Source organism: Lissotriton vulgaris, chromosome 2_2, assembly GCF_964263255.1.
Source record: "Lissotriton vulgaris chromosome 2_2, aLisVul1.2, whole genome shotgun sequence".
In the NCBI taxonomy this organism is placed as follows: Eukaryota; Metazoa; Chordata; class Amphibia; order Caudata; family Salamandridae; genus Lissotriton; species Lissotriton vulgaris.
The window spans coordinates 309,516,903-309,539,706 of NC_141688.1; the positions used below are offsets into that span (position 1 = coordinate 309,516,903).

The following is a 22,804-nucleotide window of genomic DNA, read 5'->3' on the forward strand; positions in this document are numbered from 1 at the left end:
TTCAATGCACCCTGCCCTTGGGCCTACCATAGGGGTGTCTGATATGAAGTAAAGGGAAGGTGAGCCTTACCCAGTCAGCATGACCTTACCAGACTGCACGCAGGCTCTGCAATGGCAGACCTTAGACACATTTTACAAGGCTGCTTCTGTGGGTGGCACAACCAGTGCTGCAGGCCCACCAGTAGCCTTTGGATTACACACCCTGGGCACCCTCAGTGCACTGTACTAGGGCCTGACAAGTAAACCAAACATCCAATCATGGAATCACTAATCCTTACATCAATTTACAACAGGGAGCACTCGCACTGTGGCACTGGACAGCAGTGGCACAGTGCCCAAAGCATATACACCAGCAAAAATACATGAGGCAACAGCAAAAATGGAAGGGAGACCCTCGCCAATGGTGCAAGGTCTAACAGTTGGTGACTTAGTAGATTGGTTCATAGAAAATTCTATTCACTATAGAAAGGAATTAATGCGTGAGCTGTAAAAGCACCTTCTCTTTTGGGAGCACCTTTTAAGACAAATGTGTACATTCATCCCAATGCTTTCGAAATCTTGATTCCAGGGTGTGAAAAAGGGAAATGGAGGGGGTGTGGTGCAGCTGTGCTCCTTATGTATTTTTGCAAAAGTTTTGCTACACTGTAGATTTTACTTTGAAATAGCTTCCTTCATCTTCCTCTTCCCATCTTTTTCTGCTGCTCAGGTGTTTGATGAACTCTTGCTCGATGCAGACTTCAGCGTTAATGCAGGTAGCTGGATGTGGCTGTCCTGCAGTGCTTTCTTTCAGCAGTTCTTCCACTGCTACTGTCCTGTAGGATTTGGGCGACGGACAGACCCCAGCGGAGATTTCATCAGGTAAGAGGATTCCAGAGTGTGCTTCCGAGCACAGGAAGTGAGATTCCAACACTAGCAATTATTGGCAGCAAAACATACATTGATAACATTGAGGACACTTTTCTAATGACATTGGATGGGACATACTCGACAAGCCATGTTTTTGTGAGTCTGTATCTTGAATTCTCATTTATTTTATAGTTGTTACTGGCTTGCATCTCACAGCAAAACGACTTGTATAATAATCTAAGACTTGTATTTGGAATGAGGCTGTACACATGAATAGATGTGTAAATACATATGTAAGTAAGCCTCTTTAGTCCTTGGTACTGGATAACCAAGGCACCAGACGTTACATAAAAGTCGTATTAACACATCCAGAGTTTAGATGGCAGCCCCTGAAGTGGGAGGCTTCTCTGTTCCTAAGGTCCATCTCTTCTTTCTTAATACATTTACCTTAAGGGCCTGTGATGGAGCATGTGCACCTAGCCCCTATTAAAAATCCAGGTGAATCATGGTTCACACAGACTAACTTTTTTTCTTCAGTTTAGAAAGCTTTATTGAATCAAACATAATTACAAAAACACAAGCAAGGAGTAACAGCAATATGAGATACATAACTGTAAGGTACAATCAAGCATAAAAAGGGATTCATAATTAAATATTCTAAGAGAAAATGCATTTTTAAAAGTTTTGTGAAGAAAGAGAGAAGGGGCAGAAAAGAAGAGAAGGAGAGAGAGAGGGAGGGAAAAGAGTAGAAAAGAAAAGTGCAAACAGATCAAAAAGTATATATGAACAATATATGAACAAAAACTAAGTCATACATCTGGAAAGAAAATCAGTTAAAGGTAACCATAACATATCCCTTTTAATTAAAAGGCGAGTAGTAGTAGCATAGGCACGATCAAGTCTATGATGGTGACATAACAAATTCCACCAATTGGTGTAAGAAATCTGTGAAGTATCCTTCCCGTTCGTAGTGATCACCTGCAAGGAAATAGCTATAAACAAGTCTATAAATTTACGAACATTGCTTGAAACATTCCAAATAGGGGAAGAATCACCAAGGAAAATATGAAATTTTTCAAAAGTGTACTTATAATCTAAAATATCATTCAATTTGGACCAAATTTGTTGCCAGAGGGATTTGACTAATGGACAGTGGAAGAACATGTGAAAAATATCGCTATCTGCGTGAGGGCAGGACCAACATGGACTGGATTCCAGGGATTTGAATTTAAATAAATCTGAAGGGGTAAGGAAAAGACGATTATAAAAAAAATATAATGTCTGTGTAGTGCTAGCGGAGCGGGAGGCAGTGTGAATTTTAGACCATATAGAATCCTAGACAGAGAGAGAGAATTCCTGCGACAAATCTTTTTCCCATGCAAGCTCTGGTTTGGATTTGGGACGGTCTGAGGCAGAACGAGAAAGTATCTTATAAATGGCAGCAGCCTTGAGAGGGGTATTAAAGTCTAGTGGAGAGGAGTCTGACGGGACGGAGTCAGGTAGGGACTTTTGATGTGATATGAGGGTGGTAAGGGCTGATGTGAGAGCGGGGTAATGGGAGGAGTAAGTATTTAATAAGTTGAAAGACCTACGGAGAACAGAGGAATACAACAAAGAATCATCAACAAAAAGCTTGTCCGCATAAATAATGCCTTTGTCAATCCATTCCTTCCAAAAGAGAGCTTTGTTATTGATCTTAAGAGAGTTATTATACCATAGCGGGACGAAAGATTGGAGACGTAATGGAGAAAAGGAGGAACGAAATAAAGAGAGTGTTTGAAGATGGGTGAAAGAAATCTTTTGGGGGGCTGAGACAAGCGAATAGCAACGAGAAAAGAAAAAGGCGAAAGCTGCGCCCTTTCTATAGCACTCCAAGCTGTGACAGCAAGAGAGGAGGAATCTGCTAAAAAGGGCCACATTTGTTTTAAAGTAAAGGAGGAATGAAAACGGATAAGAAAAGTTAACCTTACCCAAATTTTTAGGTTGCTGAAGGCGAGAAAGAGAGATCCTAGACTTGTGATTATTTCATAAGAACCTGATAATTGATGAGCGTGAAGAATTAGGCGGGAAGGGAGATGGGAAGTATTGAGAGATAGAAATTGACAATAGGGAGAAGCATAATTTTAATGGTTGCCAAACTTCCCCACCAAGATAAGAATAATGGAGACCAGCGATCTATGAGGGCAGAAAGCTTAGAGAGAATATCTTTGTGGTTAAGTTTGATGGTTTCTTTAATATTATTAGCGTACCATGAAACATATGGGGGAGACAAAATTTATTAAGGGGCAATACTTCAGATTTGTCGATATTCAGCTTATATCCAGAGACCGAGGAATATTTGTGTAATAAGAAGAAAAGAGCAGGAAGAGAAGTATGAGGTTTAGAGATGTAAAGTAAAATGTCATCAGCATAAGCAGTGAATTTAATGTCAATATTTTTGTGTACGAAACCAGAATATGATGTGGAACGACGTATTTTTTCAAGAAAGGGTTCTAAAGCCAAAATAAAGAGGAGAGGGGATAAGGGACAGCCTTGTCTGGTGCCTCTATGTAGAGGATTGAACACCATTCATCCAAATTGAGGTATAAGGAGCTGAGTACAATAAATGGATACATTTAATAATGTGGGGACTAAAACCATGCCAACGGAGAGCACCAAACATAAAATCTCAATTAACCCTATCAAAAGCTTTTTCAGCATCAAGGGTGATGGCGGCAAGTGGAGAAGTCAATTTAGAAGCGAGGTGGATAATGTTAAGAAGGGTACTAGAATTATCTGTGATGGATCTGCCCTTGACAAAACCGGATTGATAAATGTTGACAAGATCAGGAATAATAACATTTAATCGGGAGGCTAAAATTTTGGTGTAAATTTTGCAATCGGTATTGATCAGGGAGATGGGCCGATAATTTTTACAAAGTGATGGATCTTTATCTTTCTTTTGAAGTAAACATAACATAGCTTGTGAAAAGGAACCATGAGTTCCCCCCAAGGAAAGGAAATTAGTGATCAAGGGAAGGGAGATGTGGTATTAAGACATTCTTGAAATGAAAATAAAAACGAACAGTGAAGCCATCAGGGCCCAGGGACTTGTCTTTAGGTAAAAGAGTAATAGCCTGAAGAATCTCCTTTTCGGAGATGGCCGCATCAAGGGAAGAGAAATCAAGATCCGGGTTCGAGGATTTTGGAATAGACTGGAAAAATGAATCAATTTGAGCAGAAGGGGTAGATTCGGGTGTATATAAGGAGGAGTAATACTGAACAAAACAGTCAAGAATCTTGTCATCAGAAGAGTGACGGTTCCCATGAATATCAGTAATGACGACGATTTAGGATTTTTGTTTCATAATTTTGAGATAATTAGCAAGAGATTTGCCTGCTTTGTAGTGTCCGCCATAAATCTTGGAATTAAATTTAAGGAGGTTGTTACAAGCAGCGTCCCAAGAATATTTATTAAATTGAATTTTAGCCTTGACAAGGGCGGAAAGAGCGTCTGCAGAGTTGGAGGTATAAAAACGATGCTCTAACTTCTTTTTTCTGTTTGAGGATAAGGGAAGATTTTCAAAGGGCTTGTTTCTTCTTACGAGAGACAAAATCGATAATATACCCTCTAGCCGCTGCTTTAAAGGCATCCCAAATACAATGAAATTGGGAGGCCGAATTGAGATTATTATGGAAAAATTCCTCCATGAAAAGATGAAATTGTTCGGTGAATTGGGAGTCCAAAAGAAGGGAGTTATTGAAACGCTAACGGCGGGACCTGGGTGTGGGGGAGGGTAAGTCAATATCCAGAATAATGGGAGCGTGATCTGAAATAAGGATAGAGCCAATTTCTGCATGAGTCATAAATTTTAAGGTGTGTTGAGTGAGAAAAATGTAATCTATGCGAGAGTGTGATGCGTGTACAGGAGAAAAAAAGGAAAATTCTAAAGTTTCAGGGTGGCACAACCGCCAAGAATCAATTAAGCCTCTAGAGGATATGGCTTTGTAAAAGGACTTTAGCATCTCGTTGAGAATAAATCTAGATTGGGACTTGCGATCCAGGAAAGGATCCATCACTTGATCACAGTCGCCACCTACAATTAAATCAGCAGTGGCATGTGATGAGAGGAGTGTTGAGAAATCATTCCAAAAAGTTAAATCTACACCTGTAGGACCATAAACATTACAGAAGGATAAATCCGTATTAATAACTTGTACATCCAAGTATAACCATCTACCATTAGTATCTGAGTACTCATTTTTTAACTGAATAGCTAACAATTTGTGAAACAAAATGGTAACACCATTTTTGTTCTTAACTGAAGGGGAACAAAAAATTTCACCCACCCATTGTTTGCATAGAGAAGACAAATCTTTAAGGGAGAGGTGGGTTTCTTGCGACAAAGCAACTTGACATTTCAATCTAGCTAAGTGAGATAGGACTCGCTGTTTCTTAACCGGGTTGCGGAGTCCTTTAACATTCCAGGAAATGACATGAAGACTGCTCATCTCCAGATATCACAGAAAAATAGGCCATAAGATAGAAAGGAAGGAGTATAGCATAGTAGGGATAAGCAAGAGAAAAAAGATAGAAAGGAACAAAGTAAGAAGGTTGGAAGGAAAATAGCAAATGAGACATTGGATTCCGTAACCGTCATAGAGAAAAAAAAGAAGAGTGAATAATTTGTAGAGATGTTGGAAGGACAAAGAAAGATCAGAGTATGAATAAATAAGAGAGAAGGGGTGAAAGGAACAAGGTAAAATAGAGAGTGCCTCAAAATAAGGGAAGAACGAAGAAAGTGAAAAGGAAAAGGGCGACCAGAAAGAGAAAGGGAGGGAGGAGAACAGGAAGGGAGAAGAGGTGAAATATAGGAGAGAGGATAGGATGGGAGAATAAAGTTCCCCTAAAACAGAAGGCAAAAAAAGATGACAAGAAGCCAAATGACTTTAGTCATAAAGGACACTTTACCAAAAAACATTAGAATGGGAGAGGGGGCGGCGAGAAACCAGACAACCGCACGAGCAGGAGACACAAAAGAGAGTAAGGTCACGTGAACAGTAATTAGGAATGAACGAAAAAATTAGAAATCCGAAGATTAACTGTAACCAAGTAAGATAAATGAAGGGAACTTACCAAATAAATAAGAAGGGAATCAGCTAGGTGGGTTGCACAATACAGACATCAGGATAACACGATAAGAAATACGTACAACAAAAACAGCAGGAAGGGAAACCAGTGAACAAAAAGAAGAGATCAGCACACTTATTATGACAACAAATAAAATGAGAAGGAAAACATTTTATCAATGCAAAACATCAAACAAGAAAACAGAAGAGAGAAACATTAAGGTTTGCTGAATTCCATGAGTTGTTCTGTATTTTGTGAATGAACTTACGAAGGTCAGCAGGATCATCAAAGCTGAAGGTCCGTTCGTTATAAGTTACTTTGAAGAAACAAGGATGTATCAGACCATAACGGGCATTCATTGATCGAAGTGCAGGCCTCAAGTCCAAAAATTCCTTCCGTCGAGCTGCAGTTGGTTTAGAAACATCTTGAGTAAGAAATATCTTATGACCAGACCAAAGCATCTGCTTATGTTGTTTGGCAGATTGAAGAATCATCATGAGGTCAGAATAAAGGAGGAAATAGGCGATAACACCTCTTGGTTTAGAAGTAGAAGATGAGTTCTTTGGACCAAGGCGATGGGCCCTTTGAATATTAACATCCACATTCTTGGAAAGACCAGTAATTGGAAGGACTTGAGTCTTCAAAAATAGAATAATGTCTGACCCTTCAGAATTCTCCGGAATACCATAAATGCGCAGGTTAGTGCGCCTATTGCGATTTTCCAAATCCTCTGAGGTTTTCTTGAGTTGATTGATCTCCTTGGAAAGGCTGGCAACCTTAGCAACAACATCTTGAGCATCACTAACTTTCTGCTCCACATCTGTCAGTCTCATATCCATACTCGACCACTTATCATCCAACCTTTGAAGAGTTATTGCAGTATCAGTCATGAATGGGCGAATGAGGCGCAATTCCTCCATAATATCGTCCAAAATGACAGGAAGCGGAGACTTAGACGGTGACGGAGGGTCTTTTTTGAGACGTTTGCCAGTTGCAGGATCCTTACGATTGCTGGAAGTGGAACCATGAGCCTTGGATCCATTTTGAGTAGTACAACCGGAGAAGCGGAAGAAAAAAAAAAGGCAATATAAAGAACAATGATAAGCAGCGCCGAGCAGTTATGACATGGAATGGATTTATGTGGAGCAGCAAACAACCAGACAAAATTCTGACATTAAGTTGAAGCAAAAGATGTCATATGCGGAAGCCAGGCAGATTAAACCAAAAATATGAGATCAGTGAAATGAAGAACCAAGCTGAGAAGTCTGTTTGCAAAAATATCACAAAATGAGCTGGAGCCTCTGCAACAAAAACATGCCTGAGGGAAATTGTGAGCGCCGAAGCAAAGGCACAGTCAGCAGTTAAGAACTCAGCATAGCATGACCAATAAAAGGAATAAGACCTCTAATCCAGATACCAGCAAGGAAAACTGAGGCCATGAAGCGCAAAATCGGCAGCAAGAAGAGAAGAGGAAAAAGGAAACTGCTGCGTAGAAAAGAAAAAAACCCACAAAATGGCCGTAATTTGAAGAGAGATGTTTTAGCTCATAACTCACTCAAAAAGCCGTAATTTGAACCAGAAGCATGTCCATGTGTGATGGGAAGCATTCCGATGACAAATTCTGTCGTTTGTCTTGGGAAAAGCCACCGCGAAAGCAGTCCTTCGGAAACGAGCTCAGCTCGTCGTAGCGGAGCTCCTCAAGTCGTGGCCATCTTGGAACGACGCGCGCCGCTCTCTCCACACAGACTAACTTGATGTGCTCATAAACTACCATGCAGCTTCCTGTTAACTTGGCGCTTAGTGGATGAGGGTGCGGAAGCACCTTGCTTAGGAAAGCTGGCCCTCTGCTTTGTAAGTGGTTTCTGGCACAGTAGGGCTAGAGATGGTGTTGATTCATACTTGTGATGAATTTGTGTGCATAACGTAGAAACATAGCTTAAAGCATGCTTTCTTCAATTTGATGGAAAGAGCTGGTGAGCGCCAGCATCTCTACTGTTGGAGGAAGAGCTGTGTATCTAAACTAGGAGAGATGAGTCACAACTTTTATCTTGAAGCAAGGCTATATTTGTTTGAGGGGTTCATATAAATGAGCAAAAACAGGCTGTTTTGGAAAGCAGTGTTTTAGGGGCTTCCTTTCTCTTGCTTTGTTTAAGGCTAAACTGACAGTGCATGTTACAGACTGCTTCAACAATGTTCTTTGTGTGAAAGAGTTGGCAATGACTTGTATCATTTATAGATGTGTTTGTAAGACAGGAACAAGCCTGTCCCACTTGAGAAATGTGAACGAGTTAAAATGTTTTTATCCTCATGGGAAGCTTAGGAGTTTAACCCCACAGGCTATTTAATCACTGCCTGATGAGGAGATTAAGGGCTTTATTTAGAGTTCAGAGTTGCTGGAAGGTCCTGATAATGAACCTGTGGAGTTTCCTACACAATATCATGGTGGTGGGAAATCAGCCAGTGTATTATCATCCGGTTTTAGCCCTTCTCCACAAATTAAAGATTTTTTTCATTACCAATACACTCTAAATCAGGCACCAAACTAGTTACTAACTGAGTCCTTGAAATACATGAAGAGGCCTGAGGGACAACCAACTTTTCCAAGAGAGAAGCTAGGGATTCTTTATTGTTAATCAGAACTCTTGAGCATTTTGACCCCACTCGTAACGTTTTTTGTAAAAATGATTGCCTGCACTTGGATTGCATAATGTTTAGCCAACTCTGTCCTCAATGAGAGTGCAGAGCTATCCTTCTACTCTTTTGTGATGCATGAATTAAGTGTGCAGAGAGGGCTTGCAACAGGTATACTTTTTTGCTGAATCTTTGGCAAGCCCCATGTTGGAGGGCCAGAGTGAAGAAAAACACTATATCTCCTGTCGGGAAGGAACGTTGAGTTAATTTGATACTACTTGAACTGAGCTATGGGTGAGCAATATTGCTGGCAGTGATGGAATTGTGCGAGTGGTGTGACGCCCTGGTCCATGACATTCCCATTGAGACCCATGGACAAGCCTCGACTGTGACAGAGACCTTAGTTGTTGGCAACCCTGTTGACGACCAAGCCCTTGTCAACTAAGACAGCTCCATCAGCAACCAGACCATTGTTGATGACAACACCATCAACCACCACCTCAAGGAGGTCTATGAATGTGACTGTAAGTCTCTGAATTTGAGGAAGAGGACTTAGATTAAGAGAAAGTCCACCAGGATTATGAATATCGCCACAGACCTTTGATGCTGACATCTCTCCTCAGTCTTGTCGATGTTACCATTGTTATACGTAACCAGAGGTCATGCAGACGCATGTTGCATTTATAACAGTTTTTCAGTAGATGATCGATGCCTTTTAAAGGTTACTTCCTCAACAGGCTGCCCGGCACCTACATCTTTTGTGTACTCAGCTCCAACCATACATACTCCACCGCTGCCTCCACTTCTACCACCTATGCCTCCTCTATATCCGCCATCTCCGTTATACCTTATGCTATCAGAGACACCTCCAAGAGTGGTCTACCACTCTCACTGCTGCTGCCCACATAGGCAATATTGAATTGGACGGCTATATCTTACCCATTGAGGGTAATAAATCACCTGTTCAACCAGAATTACTTCCAAACGACATAGATCACTTTCATACTTTAATGGGGTCGGTGGCTTAGAGATTCAATCTCTCGATGGCTTTGGGGGAGCAACAATGCTTCTTTTTATGAAAATACTAGATTTTGTTTGATCACAAGACATCATCAATCCAATCAAGGCTGCAAATGCCATGGCAATCGTGGGCTGTTGGGCCGTTATGACTGCCAGATGAGACATAGTAAGTTGCCACTGATCAACCTCCTTCCTAAAGACAAAAGAGAGAGTACCAAGGCATTTGGCAAGTAAGGAGCACAAACATCTGCAGCCATCATCGATGCTTCAGTAGAAGTATCCAATGTAGGTTTCCACCAGCTGGCAGAAGCAACTGCTTTAAGAAGGCAAGGACTGGTGAGGTCTATAGCTTTCCATCCAGCGGAGCAAGCAAAAATCCTGGATATGCTATTTGATGGACTTACTCTAATTTAGAAACACGTGGACAATGACCTATAAAACATTAAAACAGGCACTGGCACTGCAGAATTCAACGGCATTCTGCTGTATTATCGCTGTTCCGGCTCGGCCACTTTTTGTGACTCATGAAGATCCTAAGCATACAGAGGAGGTTTCAGTCAATATAGAGGTGAAGGCCAATCATATTATACCCCACAGCAATTGAGATATGACTGGGATATGCATCCAGCAGGAACCAAAGACAAGAACATGGCAGATCTTCTGATGGAATATGAGTGTGACTCATTTGCTTTTCCAAGACAAATAAAAGAGCGCTTGACTCTTCACACCTGCCCAGTCTCCAGCTGCCCTCACACCCACAAGTCATCATTTCAGCAGGTCGGCAGAGAATTTACCTTTTTTTCTCCGCCAAGGAGTCCATAACATTGGATCAGTGGCTGTGGCAGATTGTATACTAGGACATACACTGGAGTTTGTACAGAAACCACCTGTCTGCCAACCTAAGAGGAGCATCATCCTCTCTTGAGGGAGATGCAGCTGAAAATTCTCCTCCTTTAGTGATAGGACCATGTGGAGATCCCAGAGAACCATGTTAATTAACCCAGATTCTTTGTGAGCAAAAGGAAAATAGGACAGTGGAGGCCAATTCTAGACCTCATTGAGTTGAACGGGTTCCTGGAAAAAACAGTTTTTCACATGGTAATACTCCAAGAAGTTTGTCTACTCCAGGAAGGAAATTACATGGCTTCCCTGGATCTTTTCAGTGAGGACAGAATTATCAATTCAAGGCACTTCCATTCGGCCTCAAATCAGCACCACACATTTTCACCAAGTGCCTATTTCCAGTTTTTTCTTTCCTCAGACAACAGAGTATACCCATATTTATGTGACTGGCTCATCATGGCACGATTTGGTGGAGAGGCATAGGCTTCTTCAGTTGCATCAATCTGTTTTGTAGATGGGTACTAACACTAAACATCAACAAGTCCTCTATGTAACCAGTGGCAACACTTCGATTCTTGAGAGCGATACTGGACAAAGAAAGGTGTTTTCCTCAGTGGACGAAGTGATGAAGCTCCAAGCCATGGTGAAGAACTACTCTGCAAGCAATCAGTCATGGTCAGGCAGTACAAATCTCTGCTGGGCCTGATGTCATTCTGCATAAGCCTCATACCCTTTTGCAGGCTACGGATGGGACCCATTCAACAACAAGAACTGGACAAAAAATGAAAACATATAGGCAGCTCATGGGACAACATTGTCCAAGTCACCAGATAGCAGAAACAGGTGATTCCATGCTGGAGGTTCCCCAGAAACCTCAACGCAGCCCTCCTTCTATCCTTGACCTAATAGTGCTAAGAACGGATGCACCCCTGAAGGGCTGGGAAACTCTCATGCAGGAACTATCAACAAGAGGCCTGGCCAGGCACAGAAAAAATTATTAATATCCTAGAGTTCCGTGCATAAGACTAAGCCTACAATCTTTTCTCCAGAGACCAGCAGTGAGGAGGGAGGTGTTGTCTTGTTTCTTAAGAGGCTCAGCTCAGGGAACATTGGGCCATCTCTGTCAATGTCGACCTTATAGTGTAGCACCTAAAAGCATGCAACAAGTACATATATTTAATCACACTTGTGCTACGAAATATGAGCCACATTAGCTTCTATTTGGAGTAGGAGAGCTTAGCATTTCCACCTTTTTGGCTGAAGATTGGGTTGCTTAAAACAAAGTGGGCGTGTTACTAAACAAATATTATTATGTGAAAGAGACTATTAGTTTTAGATTCCTTACCTTAGAATTACCCCGAGGCATTAGATTGGATCCGAAGAATTTTTCTTCAGCAGTACCCCTGCACATCAGTAGGTTGTGTCGGTTGGCTCCATGTTCGTCGTTGGCGTCGTGATTGCCCGAATGACGTTGTGGTATCTACTTAGACACCGCCCCTGCAAGCTGACGTCAGTTCTTTCTTTTTCTGCGCTAGCCAGCGCAGATCCTTAGAGAGCGGTACCTATAGTCATTTTTTGACTAGTGTTTTTTTAATTTTTGTCGACATCTTTTTCGAGTTGTTAGACTCCTGGTACACTCTGGGATGTCACATCGGCAGACTGGCTTCAAGCCTTGTGACTCTAATTACACGCTGATGTCAGTCACAGCTCCTCACCTTGTGTGCCTTGGTGCCTGGAGCGCCACCACAACCTGAAGTTGTGCTCCGACTGTCGGACCATGAACCTGAAGTCTTTGCGGGAGCAGTCCTGAAAGCTTCTGGAGGCCTAGCAGTCAGCTCCGCGCGGCTCAAGGTCCTGATCGAGAGGGCGGTCGCAGGACCCGTTGCGGAATCACCACCATCACTCCTCATCGAAGTCCTCATCTTCAGATAAGTCAAAGCACAAGAAGAAGGCGAAGAAGCACCGTCACTCTTCGCCTTCTCCCCGTCCGTCAGCCAACACAGGGCGTAAAGTCGTCGTCCTTTGGCTCCACCCTCAGAGCCTACTGGGACCGCTACAAGCTTCCCTCCCTTCCCCGGAGCTAGATCATCTCCTGCCCAGCTTCATGCTTTTTACGAAGCCCTCCACTCCATCTTTGGGCATCTCGGCACCACCGGCGTGCCTTCGGGCCCGCAGACTCGGCTGGGGGCTCTAGGCCTTCGATGCCGGCGGCTTCGGCCTCAACGTCGCAGGACCCCTAGAGATCCAGGCCTGAATCCGGAATGGTGCTGGTCGACCTCACAACACCTCCTCTGGCACCGATTCCTCTGACGACGCCTCCGCCACCTCCAACGCCGTTGTGTTACCGGCCGGCGTCGCCTCGGCCTCCCCCTCGTCTTGGACACGGTGTAGAACCGGCGTCCACCGATGTGGTACCGGCATCGACTGATGGCGGTACCAGCGCCCACTGGTACTTTTCTACCACTTTTCTCCCTTGGCGTTCCCTATTGCCCTGAGTGGCAGCCAGAGGAAGGTGAGGAGGCCTGAGAGGGGTCTGTTGACCAGCTGGAGGAGCCAGACTGGAGAAAGGAGTTAGGGGAAGCCAGTGGTCTGGATACCGTCCAGACCTTGGCATGCTTTCTCCCGCTACTGTAGCCACGGAGGAGGGAACCTCCTATTCTGTAGCGTTGCGTAGGGCAGCTGAGGCCTCGGGCCTTGAGATTCTTATGGTGGCAGTCAGGACGAATCTCCTGACTGAGGTGCTTCAGCTGGCAGCGGCCTCTTCGAAGCCCCTGCTGCCGTTCAATGAGGCCCTCACGGACATCCTTCTAGGCACTTGGTCCAGGACTAGCACAGGGGCTCCTGTGGATAGGATGATTGCCCGACGCCACCGCCCGGCCCAGGGCGACCCCATTTTCCTCTCCCAACACTCTACCCCCAAGAGCTTGGTGGTCCAATCCTCAACATCCAAAGGTGCATTGCCTTCTGCTTCCCCAGACAGGGAATCCAAGAAGCTAGCCCATCTTGGGAAGAAGATGTTTTCTTCCGCCAGATTAGAACTGCGGTCAGTGAACACTGCATGTCTCTTGGGCTAGTTCCCCCACTCTGTGTTGGATACAGTTGCGCAAGGTGTTGCTGCAGTGCCCAGAGGAGGCTCAGGTTACACTCTCCCGTGCAGTTGCAGAGGGGAGAGATGCAGCAAAGTTCGCCATCCACTGTGGGCTGGACACCGCCAACTCACTGGGTAGAGTGATTTCTAGGTCAGTAGCTCTGAGACGCTACACCTAGCTGAGATCCACGGTCTTTTCTAGGGATGTCCAATCGATTCTTTTGGACATGCCCTTTGATGGCCGTCGTCTGTTTGGTGACAAGGCAGACCATGGCCTTGAGCGCTTCAAGGATTCTAGAGCTACGACCAGATCCTTGGGCTTCACTGCCACCTCATCCTTTGCAGTCTGCCTTTTGCCCCTTTTGTGGCTACCGAAGGGGTGCACTCACCATGTTCCACCTAGGGCCACAAGCTACCCAGCCTCTGTGGGGTTTGGGACGTGGGACCCATGGCCGTGGGTGTGGGGCACATCGGGCTGGGCAGTCCACAACTCCCTCTGCAGCAGCCTCAAAGTCCTCCTAGTCTGACATTTCAGGGCCACCAGTTGCCAGTAGGTGAAAGGATCTGCCATCATCTCCCCCACTGGCACACCATCAACTCAGACAGGTGGGTTTTACAGATAGTCCAAAGAGGCTATTCCCTCCCCTTCGAGACTACCCTTCCCTCCATGCCATCAACACTCCATCACATGTCGAGGATCACTTGGCCCTTCTCTGTCAAGAAGGTATGGCTCTCTTGGCCAATGGAGCTATGGAGTGAGTCCCTGTCTCAGAAGTGGGTTGTGGTTGTTACTCCCACTACTTCCTGGTGCCCAAGAAGGACAAGGCCTGTGTCCTATCTTGGATCTCACGGACGTCAACCGCTTCCTCCGGAAGGAGAAGTTCAAATTGTTGACGTTAGCTCCGGTCCTGTCTGCCCTCGACCCTGGAGACTGAGTGGTAGGGTTAGACTTGCAGGATGCTTATTTCCACATCCCCGTCCTACCAGCCCACACGCGTTACCTTCGGTTCATTGTAGGTCATGAGGTTTCTGTTTACCGTGCTCCCTTTCGGCCTTATCAGTGCCCCTCGGTGTTCACGAAAGTGATGGCGGTGGTCGTAGCTCATCTGCGCAAATCAGGGGTTCCAGTCTTCCCCTATCTCGACGACAGGCTGTTGAAGGCGGGCTCTCCCCAGGCTGTCGTCTTCCACCTCCAGACTACAGCGGACCTCCTGTATTCTCAGAGGTTCACTATCAATGTGCTGAAGTCACACCTGATTCCCTCTCAGAAGATTATTTTCATCAGAGCAGTTCTGGATACAGCACAGTTTCTGGCTTATCTGCCCGGGCAGCGAGTCTGGGATATTCGGGCTATAATACAGATCTTTCAGCCTCTATCTCGGATTTTGGTGAGAATGACTGAGATTGCTGGGCATCATGGCCTCCTGCATTCTGCTTGTGGATCATGCCAGGTAGGATACACGGACTCTGCAGTGGGACCTGAAGTTCTAGGGGGTGAGGCATCAGGGGAATCTTTCCGATGTCGTCCAGATCTCGGAGGGCACTGCACACCAATTGCAGTGGTGGTTAAGGAACCAGAATTGGGTTAACGGCAGATCCCTCTCCTTTCCTCAACCGGACTTCATCGTGGTGACAGATGCATCACTTCTGGGATGGGGCGGCCACTTGGGAGAGGCGGCGATAAGAGCCTCTGGTCTCCGGCGGAGTCCAGGCTCCACATCAACCTTCTGGAGCTCTGGGCAATCCGTCTTGCACTGAAAGCATTCCTTCCTTCTGCAAAGGACGAGTAGTGCATGTATTCATTGACAACACCACCGCCACGTGGTACTGTGACAAACAGGGTGGGGTGGGGTTGTGGACCCTATGTCAAGAGATTCTCCGCCTCTGGATGTGGCTTGAAAATCAGGGCATGTCCCTCGTGGTTCAACACCTGGCAGGTTCCCTGAACCCCAGGGCGGACGAACTCAGCCACCAGTGCATGATGGATCACGAATGGAGTCTTCACTCGGAGGTGGTGCAAGGTCTCTTCCAGCAGTGGGGAAAGCCTTGGTTAGATCTGATTGCCACAGAAGAGGACGCGCTTGTCAGCAGTTCTGCGCAATGGAATTTCCAAGGTGGCACTTCTTCGTGATGCTTTTTGTCACGGGTGGAATTACAGTCTTGTATTCGTTTTCCCGCCTATACCACTTCTACCCAGAGGGCTATAGAAGATCAAGCGTGACTAGGCCAAAATCATCCTTATGGCTTCGAACTGGGCACGAAGAGTCTGGTATCCCGAGCTCTTGAACATGGCCATCGATCCTCCGATCAGACTGCCTCTTTGGGAGGATCTTCTGTTGCATCTGCAGGAGAAGGTCCTGCACCCGAACATGCCCAGCCTCCACCTCCTTGTGTTGAGATTGGGTGGCAAAAGTTGACAGCTTTTGACCTTCCTCCCGAAGTCAGTAATGTCATCTTGGCAGCCAGGCATCCCCCCACATAACGGTATACGCCTGTAGATGGAACACATTTGTGGCATGGTGCACAGCAAAGGCTGTGGATCACCTCTCTGCCCTTCTTTCACAGGTTCTCCTCTTCATTCTTTCTTTGGCCCAGCAGGGCTCTGCTCTGGTGGAGAACCGCAGCCTTAAGGCCCAGCAGCGCAGTGTACGCCTGAAATCCCCAGGATTCACCTGCCTTGTCAAAAACAGAGACACAGACTCTTCGTCTGGCGTAGAAGATGGTATTTATTAGCTGCAGCTAGTACAGTGGTCTTAGAAGTCGTCAGTAAAACGAGGTTCAAAAGAGACTGCCACTTAACTCCGTGGCGCACAGGTTTATATACGATACAATACAATGCAAAATGCAATCACACAAGAGCATGAGCTATAGGCAAACGTTATAGACAATGTTTTAAGACCAAAGCAACTCAAGTTCCTGGTTCTGTTTGTCACTCGACCCCTTAAGTAAATCACAAATGAATCCACACAATTCGATTTACAAGCAGAGAAAACACAGCTGTGTGTTGTAGAAGAACAGTCGTGAAACAGGAGAATGCATGAGACATGTAGCAAAGGACAGCAGATAAGATAACTTAAAGGAAACAATGGTGTGAAACGACATGTAGTCCGGACGGGGATTAATCAGCTCAGACAGGAATTAGTGTACTCGGCCAGACCCTGACACTCGTTAGTAAACATAGGCGAGGAAGCCACCTGACATGCAAAGGCAGAAACGACAAAAACATAGCGTTCGCCGAGCTGCCTGAGTGAGGGCAACATAAAATGGCGGCAATCACAAAATGGAGGCTGAGCACAAACGAATTCGTAATTTACAGAACCTAAGACCCTCCTTTTGCCATTACTCGGGCAAAAACAAACCAACTCATGCTAATCTGAGTCAGAATCAACACTGATGTTCATGAGATCTTCAAGCTGTTGCTGCACCATCATTCTAATATTCTCTGTCCCCTATTGTAAATGGATTTCTTAGTGGAATTTTTTACCTCTTTCCTCCTATTCCTTTCGTAATGCCCTATTGAGACTTGAAACTGGTCTTAACTCACCTTACGCGTGCTCCTTTCGAGCCACTACATAATTGTCCTCTCAGACTGTTGACCTTAAAGACTGCTTATCTGGTTGCCATCATATTTGCTTGCAGAGTGAGTGAGCTTCAGGCTCTTTCTTCTAAACCTCTGTTCCTTGCAGTTCATCCGTACAAGGTTGTCCTTCAAACTAGACCTTTTCTTTGCAAAGTGGTTACCTCTTTCCACATAGGACAAATCATTACTTTGCCCACCTTCTTCTCACCCGCATCCTGCTAAAGAGGAGGAGAGGCTCCACCGTCTGGATCCAAAACTTGCGCTATCATTTTATCTGGATAGCACACAACAATTACGGGTGGATGATCAGCTCTTTGTTGGCTATGTGGGCACCAAGAAAGGTTGGTTGTTCTTTACATTAAAATCTGTTATTCTTTGGCGAAAAAGGAGCCTCCAGTAGGGTTGTGCGCCCATTCCACCAGGGCATGGCAGCCACTACTGCATTGGGACGTGTAGCTCCCTGAAGTGACATCTGCCAGGCAGCCTCGTGGTCATCATTGCACATATTCAATAAACATTACTGCCTGATAGCCAAGTCCGGTGAGACAGCTTCTCTGGCCGTTCAGTTCTCCAGGATTTTCTGGTGTGAACTTGGTTGGCAGACCCACCTCTGGGATTGGTATTACTGGGGTATCTATTCTAAAGTAAGGAATCTATAACTAATAGTCTCTTTCAGATGAACAAGTTACTTAGCTTCGGTAACGCTATATCTGTAAGAGACATATATTAGTTATAGATTCCTTACCGCCCCACCCATCCTCCCCGTTCTGCAGACTGCCTTCTAGAGCAAGGGACTCCCTTTCAGGGCCCTAGTTTTGTGCACCAGTGGTCAGTGTCTTGCATGGCTCTGCGCTTCGGGTGTGGAATGTTGTGTAAAGAACTGATGTCATTGCGCAGGGTTGGCGTCTAAGTAGATACCACAATGCTATTCTGGCAAACACGATGCCAACGACGAACGTCGTGGAGTCGACCGGCGCCACCTACCGACGCGCAGGGGTACTGCTGAAGAAAAATTCTGCGGATCCAGTCTGACGCCTGGGGATCATTCACAGGTAACGAATCTATAACTAACATATGTCGCTTACAGATAAATTGTTACCGGTGGTAAGTAACTTGTTCCTTGAGGCCACTCCAACTGTTTATTGTTATTTATAGTTGTTGGGGATTCCCAGCCTGATGACTGGGAATGATTCAAGCATGTGGATATGTGAACAGTACCAAAGATGGCAAACTAGAGTTACAGGTTACTAATTTCATGTGCATAAATCAAGTGTAGAACACTTGATTTATGGAATGCCATAGAGTAGAAATGCCCTACCCACGGTAATGAGAGTCTTCACTATATTGTTTCACTTGTGTGTATGAAAGTTGTACTAGCATGTGTGTCAATTACTGTGAAGTGATGTGTTACCCCATGTCAAAGAGTTTATGTTCATAGCAGAGAACTATAATGTAAATTATTGCTGTGACTGGTGCGGCTGTTTAACATAAAAGACGTATGACAGTATGGCAACACGCTGTGCAGGTTACCACCAAACCCAGTTATGAAGCTTAAGTTGGAATAGTATTTCTAATGGTAGGAAACCAATGCTACAAGAGTTTTCATGGACAGTTCATCTGTAAACCTACACCTGTGTAAAAATGCATAAGGTCTGAAGCACAATGAGGTCATGGTTGCAAACATATACTGTAAAATACATATATTCATAGGCCTGTGAATAATCTTCACTGTCACCAATTCTTATTTATGTAGGCTGGCTAAAGTCTACATATAGTGTTCCAATGACATAGTCTTCCAAACCATAATGCACACTGTTCACAAAACTGTCGTTCAAATAATGGCGTGCATTGATATTAAGTGTCAGTAAAGGTGATGGGACTTGAAAGAAAGATGGGTTGTGTGACCATTATTATCAAGAATGTTCCTTCACATGAGCTCCTTCCAAGAGCTACAACCCCCCTTTCAGCTCTCCCAGATCCAATTCCCTCAGTATCTTCAGCTCTGGCACGCCCAAGCATTGTAGCATTTAAAATTGGAAAATCTCCTAGGTTTCAACCCTCTCGAAGCTAAACTCCTTATGAGTTTGATCAGGAGAGGGCGGGGCGGGGGATATCTCACATTTATCACACGTTGGTGCACAACGCCCTGGAGCCACTAAGACAACTTAAACAGAAACAAGAAATCAGAATGTCGATCATTGACGATACCGACTGGTGTGAGGTGGGTATGGCAACCCAGGAGTTATCTACATAACCTCCTGACTCCGGCTGATCCAGCTCCACTACCTTCATGCCACCGATCTAACGCCAGATGCCTATGGCACGCGGACCACATCGCAAACCCAACTAGTACACAATGTGTTTGGCCTAATGCCGACTTCTTCCGTATGGTTTTGAAATGTCTGTGATAGTACATTAATGAAGCTGTATCGAGAGCACCCTCTATGAGTCTGAGGGCACCCAGTAGAGCGGACACCTAAGTCTGCTATACTGGGGTTCCTGGAGGATGTGGGGAACACTCAGGTTGCGGGGGGAGAAAAGATTAGTGTAGATGACCACCTTGGACAACGTAAGTGGAAGAGCCCCCAAATCTCACTCTGGTCGCCTGGTGAAAGGGGGTGACCTGGTGCGCAAACAATAACAGGCAATCTATGAGGCAAGGGGCTGTACACAAACACACTTTAAAATATGGAGCAAATAGTTGGAATATTATAGGTTGGGGCTCCCGGTGTATGATTGATTGAGGCTGTGTCACTGATTTTTCTGCTGTTGTTCCATTATTTTATGTCTGGGACTTGGGGCTGCTGCAACAAATTATATTATGTCTATATTACATGTATAAACATTCAACACAATTGGTTATCCCCCAAAAAAAGAATATTCCATCACACAGTCAGGCCGCCATGTGGACAAGGGACCAATGAAGCTTACTGGTCTAGACAAATCAGAGTAAACAAAGTTATCAATGTTCTAGCTATGAAGTCATACAAAAACAAAAAACTGTTCGCTTGCCTGTAATTAAAGTATAAGTATTTTAACGAAGAGTTTCAGTAAGTGTAATGTGAATGCTTTCTGTTCTGTTAAGGCGATACCTGCCAAAACTGAAGGCATATCCTGCAAGATACATTTATGAACCCTGGAACGCACCAGAGTCTGTGCAGAAAGCGGCCAAGTGCATCATTGGAGTGGACTACCCAAAGCCCATTGTCAACCATGCGGAGGCCAGCCGGCTTAACATCGAGCGCATGAAGCAGATCTACCAGCAGCTCTCGCGATATCGGGGCCTCTGTAAGTGAAAACACTTCTGATGGGATTACATGTATGCCATAATCTGTCTCAGGCTTGAGGGCCGCTAGTAAACTGTACTGTCTTTAGGTCACCATATGGAATATATTTGGCAAACGATATTATGGGGTCAAAAACTGGCTGATTGAAGTGATCTAAAACTAGAATACCTACGTAACAAGTTTAGATATTGGTTCATCTGCCTGTTGTTGGGCCTGTGGTGACGCATCCACGCCACAGTTAGTGGAACGTGTGTTTTATTTAATTTTTGATCCCAATGGCTGTGAGGAGTGTTAACCTAAAATGGCTTACCATAGTTTATTGCACATCTCTTTCAGTTATAGACCAGTCATGTGCTCCTCTCTCTGACCTTTCCATAGCTTATCCCTCATAGTCTCTCCTATACCTCCTTAGGGTATTGACCAGAGTATCTCATCTCCTCATTTTGTATCACAGCCTTTTTACATGTCCCTCTCAATCTCTTATACCTCTCTATAGGCTAATGACCTCAGTCTCTTTCACCTCTCATACGGTTTTCTTTTCTGTCTCATCAGGCTATTCATCAGGGTCTCTTTCACCCCTTGAAAGTGTGTTCAGCAGAGTATTCCACAACTCTCCATTGGCCGTTTCATGCATCTCACTTTCATTCACCTGTCTCCTCATCTCTCCATATATTACCATAGTGGTCTCTGCCATCTTGTCAGAGGTTATTCTCAAGTCTCATGCACATCAGAATATGCAGTGTCTCTCTTTAGGCTCCTACTCGCAGTCTTTCACACCACTCAATAGCCTATTAGTCAGAATCTTGCAACTCTTCTGTAGCTGTATACCCCAGTCTCCTACAGTTATTTATCAAAGATTCCAGCACCATCTGAAGTTATTCCTCTGGGCCCTTCTCAGAGTAAGGATCAAAGGACCAAAAAGGATATTTTCTCTAATGCCGTTTTAATAACACTAGCACAGCTATCTGGGGGATATTCAAATGAATACAACGGCCTAGGCCTGTCTCATATGGGTTTTAGGTGGTGCTTTTGGGCTGTCTTTGCTTCAGAATCTTCACTGTCAGGTAGGAACCCCTTCAGTCTCCATACAACCAGCCAGAGACAGAATACCCTCAAAAGGAAACCCCAAATTACCTGGTTGCTTGGAGTACTTCGTCCATACAATAGGTGCTACCACCACCAAAAGTGTGTATTTCCACCATTCACCAATTATGCCTTGTGCACTATTTCCCAGTGGTGCATGGTGTGGTACGACTACAAGCCCCCCCCACCCTTGCCTCTGGCCACAACCCACCTCCTGGGGTCTTGGCGGTTGGACCCAGGTGTCTTCTCCGCTTCCTAGACTGCTGGTGTGGGAGCAGTATGTCAGAGCTCTGCGGCTCCCGCTTTTTCCGCAGCCTCTCCCTCAAGGATGAAGCGTATGTCTTCCCTCATTTCTCCGCTCCCTCGAGCATCTCTCGCACCTTCGTAAGCCAGCTGCCTTGCTCTCTCTGGGTTACATCTTAGCATTCCTCTCTGGTGTCTCCTACAAAGCCAGCTGCTTCTGCTGTTCTTGTTGCTTCTTCACGTTCCCCTCCTGCCTACTCGAACTGCTCTCCAAAAAAATCCCCTTGTCACGCCCTACAAGCTATGCAGTGCTTTTTTTTTTTTTTAACAGGATGGAGGGCTGTTAATTCCGTTGGCTACGCCTCCAAAAGCACAGATGAGTGGAAGGTCACACTATTATGACTCACTTCGTTGGTCATGTTGGATTTTGATACAGAATCCTGCTTCTCGTCATATAGCTCTCCTCCTCGGAAGGGCCGTAGGGCCCATTCGGTAACAGAAAGTTGGGATAAATAATCAGTCCTGGTTTGCATCTTTCCTGGTATGTGGAGTGTCTGAAATGTGAACGGTGGTAGGTAGAGTCAGGAACCAGCAGAGTATCCAGGGATTAGAATCTTTATTCTGTGCCAATCATGGTTTCAAACTGGAGTGGCGTGGTGAGCAAAAGAACAATGGATTTGTGACTTGCGGTGAATATTTGCATTGTTCAGCATTCCGTTCATCATTTGTTCCTTTTGCTTTTGTCACCCTAAATGGGAAGGGTATGCCTAGACATGGGTCCCTTGCTCACTGCACCACTGGATTCAAGCTAGCCTGGCTGATGAGGGCTGATGCCCCAAAACCGGTTCCAGGATGCTTGTTTCCGGTCCAGGGAGGATCCGGCTTGGCATTTCGGGTTGGACTGTTCTCATGAGGAACAGGGTCAAGACAGATTTGCATATGGCTGGGTCCAAACTGGGTTGGTGTGGTGAGCAAAAGAACGATGGATTAAACCCAGATCTTTGTGACTGGGGGTGAATGTTTGCATTGTTCAACATTCCGTCCATCATTTGTTGCTTTAACCATGTTAGAGG

The 22,804-nt window shown here is 45.0% G+C and overlaps 1 protein-coding gene across 1 annotated transcript in view; it reads left to right on the plus strand.

Annotated features, from left to right (window-relative positions):
• CRY2 (cryptochrome circadian regulator 2) overlaps positions 1-22,804 on the plus strand; it is a 211,587-nt gene that overhangs the window by 141,599 nt on the left and 47,184 nt on the right. Inside the window, exons 8-9 of the mRNA XM_086959640.1 lie at positions 707-858; positions 20,204-20,406. Of these exons, the coding sequence (XP_086815766.1) occupies positions 707-858; positions 20,204-20,406 (355 nt within the window). The remainder of the gene's footprint in view (positions 1-706; positions 859-20,203; positions 20,407-22,804) is intronic.